This window comes from Protopterus annectens, chromosome 12.part0 (assembly GCF_019279795.1).
Source record: "Protopterus annectens isolate FY-2018-M chromosome 12.part0, PAN1.0, whole genome shotgun sequence".
Classification (NCBI taxonomy): Eukaryota; Metazoa; Chordata; order Ceratodontiformes; family Protopteridae; genus Protopterus; species Protopterus annectens.
Genome location: NC_056746.1, coordinates 630,140,521 through 630,156,557, shown reverse-complemented (window position 1 = coordinate 630,156,557; position 16,037 = coordinate 630,140,521). Strand labels below are relative to the sequence as shown.

General features: G+C 41.6%; 1 protein-coding gene across 3 annotated transcripts in view; it reads right to left on the bottom strand.

Annotated features, from left to right (window-relative positions):
* Positions 1 to 16,037, bottom strand: part of INTS1 (integrator complex subunit 1) — a 2,399,836-nt gene that overhangs the window by 1,951,036 nt on the left and 432,763 nt on the right. For all 3 annotated transcript variants that reach the window (XM_044089756.1, XM_044089757.1, XM_044089758.1), the window contains exon 12: positions 14,135 to 14,243. In XM_044089756.1, coding sequence (XP_043945691.1) covers positions 14,135 to 14,243 — 109 coding nt within the window. The remainder of the gene's footprint in view (positions 1 to 14,134; positions 14,244 to 16,037) is intronic.

The window sequence follows — 16,037 nt, the reverse complement described above, 5'->3', positions numbered from 1 at the left end:
ACTAAAGTGGGACTAAAACCTAGAATAATTTAAAAGAGGGGGTGTACTATTAAGAACTTACTTGAGAACCCTCTAGCCTCAACTTTATCCAAGTATGGTATGAAGAAATCTGGCCTTTGCTCCCACTATAAGATTTACTGATATCGGGGACTCCTTTGAAATTCGGAGTGTGCATTATTATATTAATGGTAAATTTAATTGTAGCTCCACAGGAGTCATATATCTGGCTCAATGCCAGGTTTGAACATCATTCTATCTGGATAAGACTGCGAGACACCTGAAACTGCATACTTATGAACATCAGTATATTAATAAGATGAACTTAAATAACGCCTTGGCTAAACACATTGCTAATAATCCAAGTCATCATTTTAATTATAGGGCGATTGACCAAGTTCCAAAATATGTTAGAAGAGGCCCTTGGTCTTTGAATTTAGAATTGAGAAAGTTACTTTGGCAACTCAAACTTAATGCATTCTCATGTCCTGGGTTGAATGAAAATTGTTCCCTCGGGTGTATTTTTAGACTAAAAACTTTAAAAAGATGATGCTGTTAGTGAATATTTAAAGATGAGGTTAGTGAACATATATTTTAATGGAAACTTGTTCTTTATGTGTAGGCTGTTTTTTGACAATTAATGTAGTTTTATCGTGCTGGAATTTTTATAATTATTTCTATAACCATTTTCAGGGTGAGCTACCTTTAAATATTTCCTTACTAGTTTATTTAACTTTTAATTAGTTAATTTTTTACTATAAATTGTGATCATATGATGTAGTAATTAGGTTTGAAGAAGTTCATTTGCACTATTGTCTCAAATGAAAGCGCTTACCAATAATGTGACTGTGACTGTGAATACATTGGATTTTATTGAATTTGGCAGACATCATCTTTTCCACCTTTGTGGGAGGTTTTTTATGAAAAGAAAGTGTTTTCTTTACTTACAGCTAGCTTTCTCCCCTCTCTTCCCCTCCCAAAAGCATTTTTCCGAACTTTAATGACGAAGTAGGGCATATATTTTAGCGTCCCCCACAAATTCAAACAAATTATGAAAAAGTCCATTATTTCCAGAATTTCTTGTTCTGTCATATTTCACAACTAAAATTATTGCACTGTAATCCCATATTAAGTTATTGATTTTATTACTGTTCTTCTCCATCGCCCAAATCCTGTCTCTGCTTCATTTCCAACGTACTCTTGATTCTTCTCATCAACTCTCATGCTCTATTCCATCTCTCCAACATTTTCCTTTGAAATACTGGTAAAGGTTTTACAGGTACAGTCTCTCTGTAGTCTTTATTACCAGAGGAACAAGAAGCAGAATCTCCTCCTGTTTCACAGCTCACGTTTAGTTGAATAAACTGTTGTATTCCCTCTTTAGCATGCATTTCATCAAAAAATGATTTTGTCCCTCTGAGGTAGAATACCTTAAAGACAGCTGGATATAGCAGTTTGAATCTTACACCTGCGTCTCGGCATTCTCTGAATAGTGGAATGAATTTACTTCTCTTTTGCCCGGTGTACAATGACTAATCATTCTCCACAAACACTTTCCCACTTTTAGCATTTTGTCTTTCTACCACAGTTTTGTCAGAATCAACTCCTTTTGCTGGTAGGACTGCATTTTTAGTATTAAGGTCTAGGTTGCTTTCTTATGGTGATGTTTGGAGCATACACATAATGTGCCCTTACAACTAACAACTGCTTTGGAAAACCAGTCTAGCTGCTTATTTGTGCTTTCATAAATACAGTCCATCCCTTACAGCTTCTCTGGTATAGCTGAAAATCTCAGGTTTTCTCTACATGGTCTGTCCTCTAATGCTATTATTTTTTGAAACATCTCTTCCTGAGCAGTCTCATATTCAGCCAGCCTTTTCTTCATTTCGACCTCTGATTTTTTTTAGCTTTATCATCTCATCTGAATATCTGTTTACAGCTTTTGCCATTTCTTCCAACCTTTTGTTGTTTGTGTTGATATACTCCATCAGTGTTTTATTTTAACTAGGCCGGTATGCAGTTGTCCTATGCCTTTCTGTAGGTTACTGGAACTCATGTTGGAAGGTTACATTGCTTTTTGTTGAACAGATGCAGAACTTTCCCAGTCAGTGTTTCTTCCTCACTTTTTGTAGCTGATTTTTGAATGCATCTGTCCTTCAAGCACAGCTGCAAGGCTGTCTCAGAATTTTTTCAACTATCTGTTACGAAAGGAGGCAAACAGATCTATTTGAGTTGTCCCCCAACATCTGGACCAAATCCTGGAAGACTTATGTCCAGAGTTTCCACTTCTGAGGGTCTGTCTGGGATCTACTTTGTCTGCCACTATAGTTTGCTCTGACAGGATGCAGGAGAAGTAAAGTGTCAGAGAAAGATGCAAGGCTAGCTCCCAGGATATCAGTGCCATTTGACAAAGAGGCTATGACCTTGTACCTCCTTGGTTGTTCAGGTACATGACTGTGCTGTTGTCTGTGACCACTAAAAGGAGACCTGAAAACCATAAGTTGTAAAGAACTTTTAATGCATGTAGCATCTGAAGGACCCTTCAAAAAATATATATATATTATAGCAGATGGTACAGAGATTTAAGGCTGTGAGTTGTAGTTCCTGTAGCACACGGTTTGATTCTCACAGCCTTCATTTGACTGCTGTGCGACCCTGGGCAAGTCACTAAACCAGAGTGTGCTTAGGGGCAAATGGGAATTTGGGATAGGCTTCTCAATGGTCGCCTGAACTACAAGTATAGTAATTACTTATGAACCTACTGTGGTTGAGTATTGACATAATGGTTAAGATATTTACCTCAAAGACACAAGGTACAGAGTATGACTCTCATCTCTGAAGGGAAACTGGCTAGGCTTAAAATGGCCTGCAAGGGCAGCTACCCTAATAGTTACCTAAGAACTCTCCTGGACACTGCTCTCCATAAAATAATCTGAGAAATTGTCTGGATTGACCGACCAAGGGTCTGGAGGAAGAAAAGCAGAATTGGATTGAGAGACATCTGATCCCTCCAACATTGGTACTCTCATTTCACAAACTCAGCACTGTTACCTGAAACTCGAAGGGCTGCAGCTGCTTGTACCAACAATTTTTTTTTAAGTATCATTGAATCTTTCTGAAATGGAGTCTGTCCATTTCAGGATCACTGATGCCATAATATCTAAAATTTTGAGAAACTCTCTTGGACTCTCTTGAAAGAGAAATTAATACAATGTTCTGATAAGCCAGGATAGTGTCTTCTGGTACAAAAGCAATATTTTTTCTATATCTATCATACACCCCATGAAGAAATTTTTTGAGAAGGTGTGAGACAGGGTTTTTTTTGGTTCAACATGAAGTTCAGGTGAGCTAGGATAGTCAAGAAAGTACAGTTTTGTACCTACCATAAATGTAGATGTTCGAGTGTTCACACTTGTGCAGTCATTACACTTGGGTTATCCTGCCATCAGGCGGTACCACAGTCGGCCAGAGTTACAAAGTCTTGGTCCAGCGTCGGTTGCTGTTGCTTCTTCCCTGACGTCAGTGCGCCAGGGGTATACAAGATGCATCTGACACCATTTTCTTCAGTTTTTCTTGCCCCAGATGTCAGGTACCCCCAAGTAGGTGGGCAATACATACTGCTAATAAAAAATATACATATGAAATAAAAACAATACCTTCAGTTACAAGCAAATACACCCCAAAGGTTGTATAGGATAGAAAGGCATAGGTAAGTCCAGCTAGTTCAGAGGGGATGGAGGGAGGGTAACCTGGACTGCAGCAGTGTGAACACTCGAACATCTACATTTATGGTAGGTACAAAACTGTACTTTGTTCATCGTGTCACACTGCTGCAGCCAATACACTTGGGTAGAATCCCAAAGCTAAGATTGGGTGGCTGGTCTACAAAGAGTTAGGATTAGCTATGAGGCCCTGCAGAACTGCAGTGGCAAATCCTGTTCTGGATTTAGACTAAAGAGGCAGGTGGTAATGCTTGGTAAAGGTGTGCACTGAACTCCAAGTTGCAGCCTCCAAAATTTCCTTGGTAGGTACTCCTCTGAGAAAGGCTGCTAAAGTGGCTGTTGCCCTGGTGGAATGTGGCCTAATGTTATTTGGGACTGATTTTTCATGCTGTGTGTAGCAGTAACGAATGCAGTATCCTATCCATTTGGATATAGTCTGCTTTGAGATAGCCTTGCCCTGTGATCCTGCAGCATATGCTACAAACAGTTGCTCAGTTTTCCTGAAAGCTTTTGTTTTGTTCAAGTAGAAGCATAGCTGCCTGTGTATGTCCAAAGAATGCAGAAGTTTCTCCCCTTTATTCTGGGGTTTTGGATAAAAAGTTGGCAAATGGATGGTTTGGTTAAGAGCCACACTAGATACCACCTTTGGCATAAAGGTAGGGTTTGTCCTTAAAGAAACCCTGTCCTGATGAAAAATTATAAAAGGTTCCACTGCCATTAATAACTGTAGCACTGAGACTCTTCATGCTGAAGTTACTGCCAGGAGCAGAGCTGTTTTCCATTATAAAAATTTTAGATCGGCTGTATTGGCTGGCTCAAAAGGTGGCAGGGCTAGTTTTTCCAAAACAAAATTGAAGTCCCAAGTTGGTGTTGGTGTTCTCCGAGGCAGTCTTATGTTTTCAACCCCTCTGAGGTACTGCTTTAGCAAGGGATGAGAGAATAATGGAGGATCCGTGTTGTAATGTGCTGAAATGGCAGAGGCGTGGATCTTAATTGATGAGAAGGATAGGCCTCTGTCCGGCATCTCAGTTAAGTATTGTAAAATCTGAGAAATGTTTGGAACAAGAGGGTCAAGGCTTTGAGCCTGGTTCCAGGAGCAGAATCTCTTCCATTTTTCTGAGTAAGCTTTCCTGGTGCTAGGCCTCCTGGCCTCCAAAATGACATCCATAAGAGCTTTAGAGAGAGGTGTTGCCTGTTTGACTAGTGAATCTGCCATGCAGCCAGGTTTAGGGTTTTGAGCTGACCGTGCAGGATCTGATTGTTGTGTTGAGTCAGAAGGTGTGGAATTTGAGTCAAAATCCATGGTGGGCCTTGAGCCGAGTTCCTTAAGATAGGGTACCAGTGCTGGCGTGGCCAGTCTGGAGCAATCAGGATCATATGTGGTTTTTCTTGTCTGGCTTTTAGGAGTACCTTTGAAAGGAGAGGCAGTGGCGGGAAGGCATACATTTTTAGGTTTTTCCAGCTGAACAAAGGAGCACCCACTTTCCATGCTTGTTTGTGATAAGTCCTAGTGCAGAATATTTGTAATTGGTAATTCAGTGGGGAGGCAAAAAGATCTATGTCTGGGCATCCCCATTTTCGCGTTACCATGCCGAAGATTTGTGGATTCAATTTCCATTCGTGATGGTCCATGATATTTCTGCTTAGATCGTCTGCCAGAGTATTTTTCTTTCCTGGCAGGAATTGTGCTTGCAGGTGAACTTGATACGTTAGAGCTGTGTTCCACAAGGTCATGGCTTGCCTACATAGGGGATAAGAATGAGTGCCCCCTTGCTTATGTACCACATTACTGTGGTGTTGTCTGTCTTTAATAGTAATTGTCCTGGATGCAGGAGGTCCTTGAAAGCTGTTAGGGCATTTTGAACAGCCAACATCTCTTTTTGATTGATGTGAAGATGCATCTGGTTTGTGGTCCACTTGGCCTGAATGCATTTTCCTGCCATGTGTGCTCCCCAGGCTTAATCCGAAGCATCTGTTGTTAGAGTCTGCCTAGCTGTGGGTAGGGTAAAAGGCTGACCCTTGTTTAGGTGACATGCCTGTGCCCACCATCGAAACTCCTGTTGTAGGCAGGGAATCACTGGTATTACTGCTTCTAAACTGTGAGAGTGTTGAGTCCAAACACTTTTTAGGTACCATTGTAATTTCCTCATATGCAGTCTGGCATATGGTATTAGTAGTATGCAGGATGCCATGAATCCCAGGGCCTGCAGAATTTTTCTTGCAGGGAGATGGGACTTTTTTGCCAGTAGTTGAAAATATTGAGTTAGTTGAACTTGTTTGTCTGGCGTGAGGTAAGCCATCTGGGCCATTGTATTTAAGCTGGCACCCAGGAATATAATCTGTTGTGAGGGCACTAGTTTTGACTTTTTCGTTTACTGTGTACCCTAGAGAAATTAGCAACCTTTTTACAAATGCCAGATGCTGTAGAAGAATGTCCTTTCTCTCTGCTTGAATGAGGCAGTCGTCCAAGTATGGATATATTTGAATTCCTTTTTGTCTGCAAAATGCAACTACTGGTTCCAGGCACTTTGTGAAGACCCTGGGCACAGTAGGTAAGCCAAAGGGAAGTGCAGAGAATTGGTAGTGCATTGTACCAGCTTTGAATCTGAAGTATCTTCTGCAATTTTGTCTGATAAAGAAGGGACATGCAGGTATGCCTCTTTGAGGTCCAGGGTAACAAGCCAAGCTTTCTTGCCCAGCATGGGTAGAAGCTGCTGTAATGTAAACATTTTGAATTTCGGAATATCCAGGTAAGTATTTAGAATTGAAAGGTCTAGTATGGGCCTCCAGGCCTTGTCCTCTCTGGGGACCAGAAGAGTCTTGAGTAAAATCCTTGTCCTTGTTCCTGTTGTGGCACTTTTTGAATAGCTCTCATGTCCATGAGGGCGCAATTTTTTTTGTGCCTCTCCCCACTGATTTTGTGGCAGGTCTGGCATTCCTTTTAGCCTTGGTAAAGTATGAAAGTGGAACCTGTAACCTTGAGACACAATATTCGGAACCCATTTGTCTTGGGTGATTGTTTGCCAGTTTTGAGAAAAAAAGTGCTAGTTTTCCCCCCTAAAGGGAAGTGCTTGGCGTACGAAGGGGAAAGTCATTGTGACTGTTTCCTGTAAGGATGAGACTTGTCCTCACCTCCTTTTGGGGTTGAGGAGCCCCCACTGCCTCTTGGGCATTTGTATCTGCCTCTCTGTGGCCTGTCTGACACTGGAAAGGACCAATTCTTTGTTGGACAATTTCTGCTAAATCGAGGTGGCTGTACCTGCAAGAAATCCTTGACTGTTTGCATAGATTTAACTTTATCCTCCATTTTCTTTAACACCTCTTCTGCCTTAACACCAAACAAGGTATCATGCTGTAAAGGAGCGTCCAATAATTTTGCCTTAACATGATCAGGTAAACTCTGTTCTTTTAACCAAGCATGTCTTCGAATCACAGAACCTGTAACTGCGGCTCTACAAGAGGCCTCTAAAGAATCAAAACCACATTGCAGAGCACGTTTTCCCACCTGCTCAACAGCATGCAATAAATCCTGCATTTCTTTACAATCAGGAGCTTCTGAGATTGCAAGCATTTTCTGTTTTAACTGAGCCATTAAATATTGTTGGTACTTAAGCATGTGAAACTGGCAATTTAAAGCTCTTACTGCTAAAGTTGCAGAAGTGTATACTTTCTTCCCCCATCTATCCAAAGCTCTGGAATCTCTGTCAGAGGGTACTGGATTTTTTGCAATGGAAGCCTTAACCCCTTTTGGACCCTGGGAAATAGTTTCTGGATCAGCAGAAGGGTTTTTATAAAGAAACTTGTGAGAGTCTGGGACTCTAATACCTGTCTGGCTTGGCTGGTGCAGGAGGCAAAGAATCAGAAGATAAGCTGGATTCAGAGAACACATCATCCACAATATCTAGCACAGGCGGAATAGCCAGGGGCCTGTGCTGAGGCAATAAGAGGAAATCCCTCAGCCTTTTCTTGGATTCTGAATAATCCTGACATTCCCAATGGAAATGCTCCCTCATGGTATGTAAAGTTTCCCCAAAAGAATAATCCTCAGGAGGAGAGGCTGAAGGGATAGATTCTTCAGCATCAGAGTCCTCATAGGGGGGTAGAGAGTATCCCTGGTCTGAAGAGGAATCAGGGGAAATGGAAACCTGATCAGAGGGAATTATAGTCTGTATCCTGCCTAGGCCTTTTCTCAGGAGGGGGATGGGAACCCCTGATTAGAGTAATGAGGTCTTCGGCCATTTTAAGCATATGTTTCTTAGGCATGGAGGACTGTCCAGGAGAACGCTGTACTTGTTTCTTTGTCTTTAATGGTACTTTTGTCTTGGCTGTTGTTTTAATGGTAAGTTGTGAAGGTCTGAAAACACCCTCAGAAGCCGATGCCTGCTAATCGGCTCCAGACACATCTGAGGGATTAGTTTCCGAAGGCCCAATACCTTGAGTTTCAAGAGGCCTAGTTGCCTCCACGTGGGAGTCAGAGGCGGCCTGTGGCTCTGAGGCAGCGGGTATCAGGGGCTGCAAAAGCGCCTCACTGAAAACAGGCGAACCGGCGACTGGCCTAGAATAGGTTTCGTCATCAGTTTTGGACCTCGGATGCCTGTCTTTATCCTTGTCCTTGTGTTTTTTCAGTATTGCGGTCGTCGGTTGATACGACGGCATAGTATAATTGAACCTTTGTCCAAAGTAGTGCACAGCAGAATCAAAACATCTTTTTATAGTGTGTTTGTTAAATCTAGCACAAAACAGACAACTAGTGATGTCGTGATCAGGGCCTAGGCATGGAATACAGTAAGAGTGGAAGTCCTTATGAGGTATTTGCTTCTCACAAGAAATACAATTATTAACTTTTTCTGACATCGGTCTGAGGCAAGAAAAAAGTTTCCCCAATGGGGTACTTAGCTTTACTGAAGACTTCGGATCTGAAATTCGACTTCGAAAAATCTCAGGACTCGGCCGACCGGCATTTGCGAACTACTTCTGCTTCGGGCACCGCACTGCAGGAAAGACTGAAGAAAATGGTGTCGGATGCATCTTATATACCCCTGGCGCACTGACGTCAGGGAAGAAGCGACAGCAACCGACGCCGGACCAAGACTTTGGAACTCTGGCCGACTGCAGGACCGCCTGAAGGCAGGATAACCCAAGTGTAATGACTGCAGCAGTGTAAAATGATGAACATCTTGTATAACGATTCTAAACACCTGGAAAAAGACTCTGCACAAATCAGCAAGTAGTCTAAATAAAAACAAAATGTAGATGCCCTTGGACCTGCAGTAAGCAACTACTGGAGCCAGGCATTTTGTGAATACTCAAGCTGCAGTAGATAGCACAAAAGGTAATGCAAAAAGCTGATAATGTGGATCAGAAAAAGCAAATCTCAGATATTTCTTGGAGATGGAAACAAATGGAATGTGATATGCGTCTTTCAAATCTGAAATTGCCATAATCAGTGGTGCAGAAGAAGGGACACTATCATCTGCCGTATCAGCATTTTGAATTTGGGTATTTTCAGAAAGGTATTTAGGTAAGAAAATCTAACACCAGTCTTTATGACAGCTACTTTTTGGGTAAAGCAGAATCTGGAATAAAAGCATTTTTCCTTTTGTGGTAATATAACCCACAGTTCCAATATGTGAAGGAGTCCCAGAGAGAAAATTTATGTCTGGACTGGCAAGTGCAGGGGGATCCCCTGAAGGGAGGAGGACCTCCTGTCCACCACCAATAGTAATCTCTCTAAATTATTCTCAGCATCCATTTGTCTAAGACCATCTGTGGCCAGGTTGCTGGGTTGAGGGAAGGGGAAAGGGGAGGAATGCATGGGATATAAGAGTCTTGGCACAGTCATTCTTCATCAGGGGAGTGATCCATTTTTAAGAAAGAACCTTCTTTTATTGGTTTGGAAGCATTATTCTCCTGCCATTTCCTCTTGGGACCCTGCGTCTTGTTAGTCTGGGAATTATGACTGGTCTGTCATAATAAAGTTGAATGTCCTGCTAGGAAGATCCTGGGAATATGAAACATTCAATTTACCTCTATTCATCCAACTGGTTGAAAATAAATACAAAACTTAAAGGAATATTCAAAATCTCAATTTTTTTAAATCCTCAGATAAAAATCTGGTTATGCAACCAAGCATACCTTCTCAATACAACAGAAGATGTTGCATTTCAAGAAATTGTGTAACACACCTTCGAAGACATTTCTCAAAGCATGTTTCAAAAGCTTTTTCACACCAGAAACAATCTCATTTAAATAACACTTCTGTTCAACAGGCAAAGATGCAGCAAAATCATCTAAACTTTAAGTACATTCCAAAATAAACTTCCCCATAACCTTTTGTAAGAACTGGTTTGCCAGCCAAAGGGGTTTTACCTGCAATTTTACAGACATCTTCTAAGGCCCCTAACAGATGAATAATAGCCAAAACATTTGGAATCATCCTCATTAAAATCATAAACTCTGTCTATCTCTGGCACAGCTTCAGATTGCTTCCAGGCAAATACATCTCTAAACCTAGACAACATCTATGGAAAGGTGAACACCTGCTTGGGTTTTTGCACATGTTCATCTTCCAAAGAATCAGACTGGAAGGACTCAAGAGTGCTCACTATTTTCTGCATTAGAGTCCCCATCAAAACTTACAGCCACAGACTGATCTCTAGAGAAAGCAGACCCACAGTCATTCTGTGTAGCAGCACAGTCTCCAAGACTAGCTGACTGCAAAACACTCTTAGCCAAGTAAACCACATCAGCCCTATATTGGTAGTAACCTGACTGTCTCCAGTGTGGTGACATTTCCGATTCTTTTTACTGGGAACTACCCTTGGCAAAATATCTGAGGACAGAATATTCTGGTAAGAGGACTCTTACCCCAGACCTCTCCTGCACCTACCTGAACCACTTACAGGAACAGACTTAAAGGATGTATCTGAGCCTCCCCCCCTTACCATAGAGGGCTACAGGCTCACACCAGAGGGTAAAATGGAAAAAGGTCAAGTGGTCTGTGGGCCGGCAGAGGGCAAAAACATATTCACAAGCCATAGGCTGAGGTACATTTTTTTTTTTTTTTAGGTGCAACCAGATTTGACTGGCAGATGGGGGTGCTGTATCAGGATCCATCAAATCAGGGAGAAAAAAACAGCCTGAATAATACCATGACATTATTAAGAACTAAGTGCAGCAATAACAGAAAATATCAACTAGGTCCCTATACAGGAAATAGGGATAAACTACATAAAATATAGCAAAAACAGTTTAAAATGTTTACAGTTTAAGACGTGCTCTACAACTTATACAGTGTAGTAAAGAAAAGCATCACAGTATAGGTTCATAGGTAGGTACTAAGCTATCTGCCTGAAGGCATTTATACGCCTAGTCAGAATGTGTTGGCTTTCGCCACCCCTTTAAATTAGTTCCCCGTGTCTCTGTCCAGCAGAGCCATTGAAGTGATCCCCAGGGTAAACTTTCTGTTTCCCATCCACTTGTCAAGGATTTTCTTGAAGCGTGCTAGCGAGTATCTTTGCCTAATGTAGACTGGAATCTTGTTCCAGAGCATGGGAAGTCTCTGGGTCAGGAATCTATCCCTCCAGCATGTCCTATTTATTGTTGTGGTGAGGTTTAGATCCCTAGAGCGTGTGGCTCGAGGGGATATGGTTTTCTTTAGGTGGAGCATGCCCATCAATTCTGGGTTGGACATGGCCTTGTATGTCAGGCAGAGATCACCTCTGAGTAGGTGGTATGCAACCAAGTACATGGCTGGAGTTTCTTCAGTCGAGCTGCATAGGGCATCTGTCTGAGGCTCATGATCCTCTTGGTGAGGTACTTCTGTGGTCTTTCCAGCTGTTGCAGGTGTCTTGTAAGGTACATCCCAAATGGGGCGTTGTACTCTATGATGGGTCTGATGAGTGATGCATAGAGGGGCACAATGACCTCTTTTGATCTGGATGCAAACCCTTTTGTGATTAGGTGGGCCATATAGAAGGATTTTCTAACCACTTTGGCAATGTGATTATCAAAGTAGAGATTACTATCTACTTGGGTCCCCAGATCCCTTATTACATCTTCCGTATTTAGGGGGCCACCACTTATGTGGTAGTTTGTAGGTAACTTTGTTTTTTCCAAAGGGGATGACTATGCACATTTTGGCATTTAGCTTGAAGTCATGGTTTTGACACCAGGTATCTGTCTCAGTGAGATCCTTTTGGAGAATGTCTGTGTCAGCCGGTGAGTCAATTATAGCCCCTAGTTTGCAGTCGTCTGCAAACTTGGTCAGCCATAGTAATCCTGTGTTTGCCTGTACTTTGGAGAAGTATATGCCGAAAAGAAGGGGTCCTAGGACTGAGCCCTGGGGAATACCACTTGTAACCCGTTTAGAGTCAGACCTAGCTCCCGCAACGCTTATCATGTGGGTTATGTCTGTGAGCCAGTTGGCAACCCATCTCGTAACATAGGGGTTTATGTTTAGGCTGGTGAGCTCGTCTATAATACCAGAATGGGGAATGGTGTCGAAGGCCTTTGCGAGATCTAGGTAGGCTTTGTGGGCCACCTTTCCCTCATCTATAGTCTCGGTAACTGTCTGAAAATAGTCCACCAGGTTTAGGAGGCATGATCTGCCCTTAAAGCCAAACTGTGTAGGGTCCAGTGTTTGGAGGTCCCCAATGTCTCTGTTAATGAGATCCATGAAGATGTACTCCATAGCCTTTCAGACCAAGCTAGTCAGGCTTATAGGGCGATAGTTCCCAGGGTCTGTTGTGGCTCCACCTTTGTGGAGCGTAATAACTGTTGCTGTGCGCTACTCTAAGGGCATGTAGCCTGTGGAGAGGCTGAGTTTGAAGTGTGTTTAGGTGAAGGGTTAGTTCATCTTTGAGTTCATGTAGGACGCAGCCTGGGACACCGTCCGGTCCCATTGAGTAACAGTACTAAGTAAAATCCACATGTCCAAACAGTGATAAAAATCAAATATGTGCCCTTAAATCAAACAGAAATGTTGTAAAACAGCATAAACAAACATTTACTTAGAGATCCCCTTGCCAGAAATGGAAAGGATCTCTACAGAAAAGGCAAATTAAGAAATCTGCAGTAAAATCAACGATAAAAATGACTGTAGCAGTGTTACGTCAGTAGTAAATATCATATAAATGAAAAAAAAAGGGGAAAATGCAATAGTTTCTGGAAAGAACTTCAAAATGAAGCAAATAAACATCAGAAACAAGTGCAATTAAACTGTGACTTGACATGCATGAGGAAGCCCTCAGTGTTCAACTGACACCAGAGGATTTCATTTTCCCAGTACAAGTTATAAAACATTTTGGGAAAAACCCTGTAACTATTTAAAAGCAGTATTAAGCAAACAAACAATAAAATAAGATGTCAGAATTCACAGAGCAATTAGCAGTTGTAAAGTAATAATAAAATAGAAATAAATCAAAAGTGGGAAGGAAGACCTCAAAGGGATCTTCTCTAAGTCTGGACACTCTAATCCACCAAAATAGACTGCTGAGGAGATTCACAAGTGTGACTCCTACAGCTGGCACGAAAAGACTGAACAACCGGATTACTGTGGCAGGGGTTAACCCTCCCCTGTTGGGAGGGACTTAGCCGATTCCCCATCACATGGAGTCACAGCAAGGAATTCTGAGGTCTGGAATGCTGCCTGTGTGGGTTTGTGCAGGCACAGGACCCATAAGGCAGGCAAGCAGTGTGAAAGATGAACATCTGCAGTTTTTGCACTGGGAAAGTTGTTGTCTTTTTGCTTTTCCCAGTTAGGGGTCGCCACAGCGGAGCTCCGGTCCACTAATGATTGGCAGTAGATTTTCTTCACAAACGCCAAGGTGCCAGTTCGACGTTCAACCTTTAACGAAGGCACGCCCATTTACGCATGTCTTTTGAACACCCACCCAACCGCAGAGAGGACATGCAGACTCCACACAGAAGGCACTCCCTGCACTCCAGCCGGGAATCGAATGGGAGAACCTCATGCTGTGAGGCAACAACGCTACCACTGCACCACTGCGGAAGTATGCACTGGGAAAGTTGTAATCATTCCATTTAGTGTGAAACCATCTTGGATCTGTATGACTATAGCCTAAAATTCCTTTACGTAAATTACTATTACAGAAATTAAAAATAAAAAAGTGGTTATTTCCAGTGAAGAATACTCTGATGTTTGAACTACACAGTCCCCTACAAATATCAAGCAAGCTTGCAATGCTATGAAGCTAGAGATGCATCTTAATGTTTATTGGAATGCTGCATGAAATTCTTCTACCTAGCAGGCCTAAATATGACTCCTACATGTGTAAGTGTGCCTCTGAACAAATAATTTAATACCACATACTTCTGAGTCACTTTTAAAAATAAGTACTTATGTCTAGTAGCACTTATCTCTTTATCAAAAGGGTATGAAACAGAATGCTTACTTTTCTTCTCGCCTTTATCCCAAGCAAGGCCAGACTCTTTCACCTGAGCAGTAATTCCAAGCATCATGGAAACAGCAAGGAGGTCAGTTACCTGTATTACAAAACGCTCCTGTAGACAGAATCAGTCATTAATCACAAAGCCAGTTAGTTAAACTTGTTCATCAACCAGTGGCATAATAAACACAAAAGTCAGACCCAGAAAGAACTCAAAGATACTGTATTATTTTAAGATTATAGGGTTAACAAAAAAAAAAAACACGTTATTCAACAGTCAAGATTTAAAAGACTGTAATAACTTGTACAAAAAATGCGAACAATGTAAAAAACATGCTGCACTGAGTAAACAAACAGCTATACATGATGTTCCTAAATTCATTTAATCAACATTTTAAACAACTAATTTATAAACCCAGACATTTTAAATATTGCAAATTTGAAATTATTTTATCATTTTTAGAATCACTGTATAGCACTATTTAAAATTTTTTTTTTGGGGGGGGGGGCTACCATCTTTCTGTCTCACCTCTCACGGTCATCCCCTATCCCCTATTAGCCAATTCACTGATCCTCAGCAAGCCAGAAACCAGAAGAGAAAGTCAAGAGGCAGAGATCAAGGCTGTCACATAGGGGAGATTAGTATTTGTTTTGTATTTTGCTTAAAACCAAGATGAACAGAAATCATAATCAATGCTCAGTACTCTGTACCTGGTGGAAGTAAGTACATACACACACACACACACACACACACACACACACACATATATATATATATGAGTTCCATACACTAGATCGAATTTTCACCAATTCGAAATTGTGCATGGAATGCTCACTGCAGCGAAAGTGCACTTAATCGAAAGTGCACTTACGCTAAGTTCAGTACAATGAATGGATGTTGTACTGAACTTCCATGCAGTACTCACGAACCTTAGGGTTAGGGCACAGGTCATAGTAAGGGGATAGCCCGTAGCGCTATCCCCTTACCATGACCTGTGCCCTAACCCTAAGGTCCGTGACGACTGCAGTGCAGTGAAGGACAGCAATGTCCTCCACTATGGTGCGATAGTCACGAACCTTAGGGTTAGGGCATGGGATAGCTTTACTAACTATTCCCTTACCCTAACCCATGCCCTAACCCTAAGGTCCGTGTCTATCGCACCATAGTGGAGGACACAGCTTGTTTTTTATGTCCTCCACTGTGCTGAGGTGTTTTCAGTGAAGTGCACTTACGCAAAAGTTCACTACATATATATATCTATACACACACGGGCACACACACATATATATTACATGAGACCCATGAATTGTACACAAGCTCAGCCAACAACTTTGTACTCATGACGTACCAGTCTTCCCTGAGGAATATTTTTCCCTTATGGATGAGAAATGTCCTACCCTCCAAGTCTGGAAAACTATATAGTGCAACTTTTTGGATAACAGTCCAAGTCTTCTCTACTTCACCTGACCACTAAAAGTCCTCAACAGAAAGAGATGAGAACAGGAAGAAATTTTAGAAATTAAGGTCAATGACTGGCAAAACTACTCGCAAAGGGAAAATGCAATGAAGCCGCCACTTGTTAACAAGTAACAAAAAATAATTTTATTACTAATCTGGTATTATGTCCCCCCACAAAGGTATAGTAATTTTTACCTTTGCTCAAGATGATTTGTTTACTCTTTTGGCTTAATTCAGTGACATTTTTTACTTGCTTAGATTTTGTTTTTGATTTTACTCTATTAATATTACTGCTCAGATGCCTGCTGTTCTAAGCTTTATTCCTCGCTGGTCCAAAACTTCCATATACAACTGTTTATTCCATAAAACAGTTTTTGATATGAAAGCTTTTTTGACATATGGACTGCTAAACCATCAACTACAAATACTGTTCATGCAATTTTTCTGCTT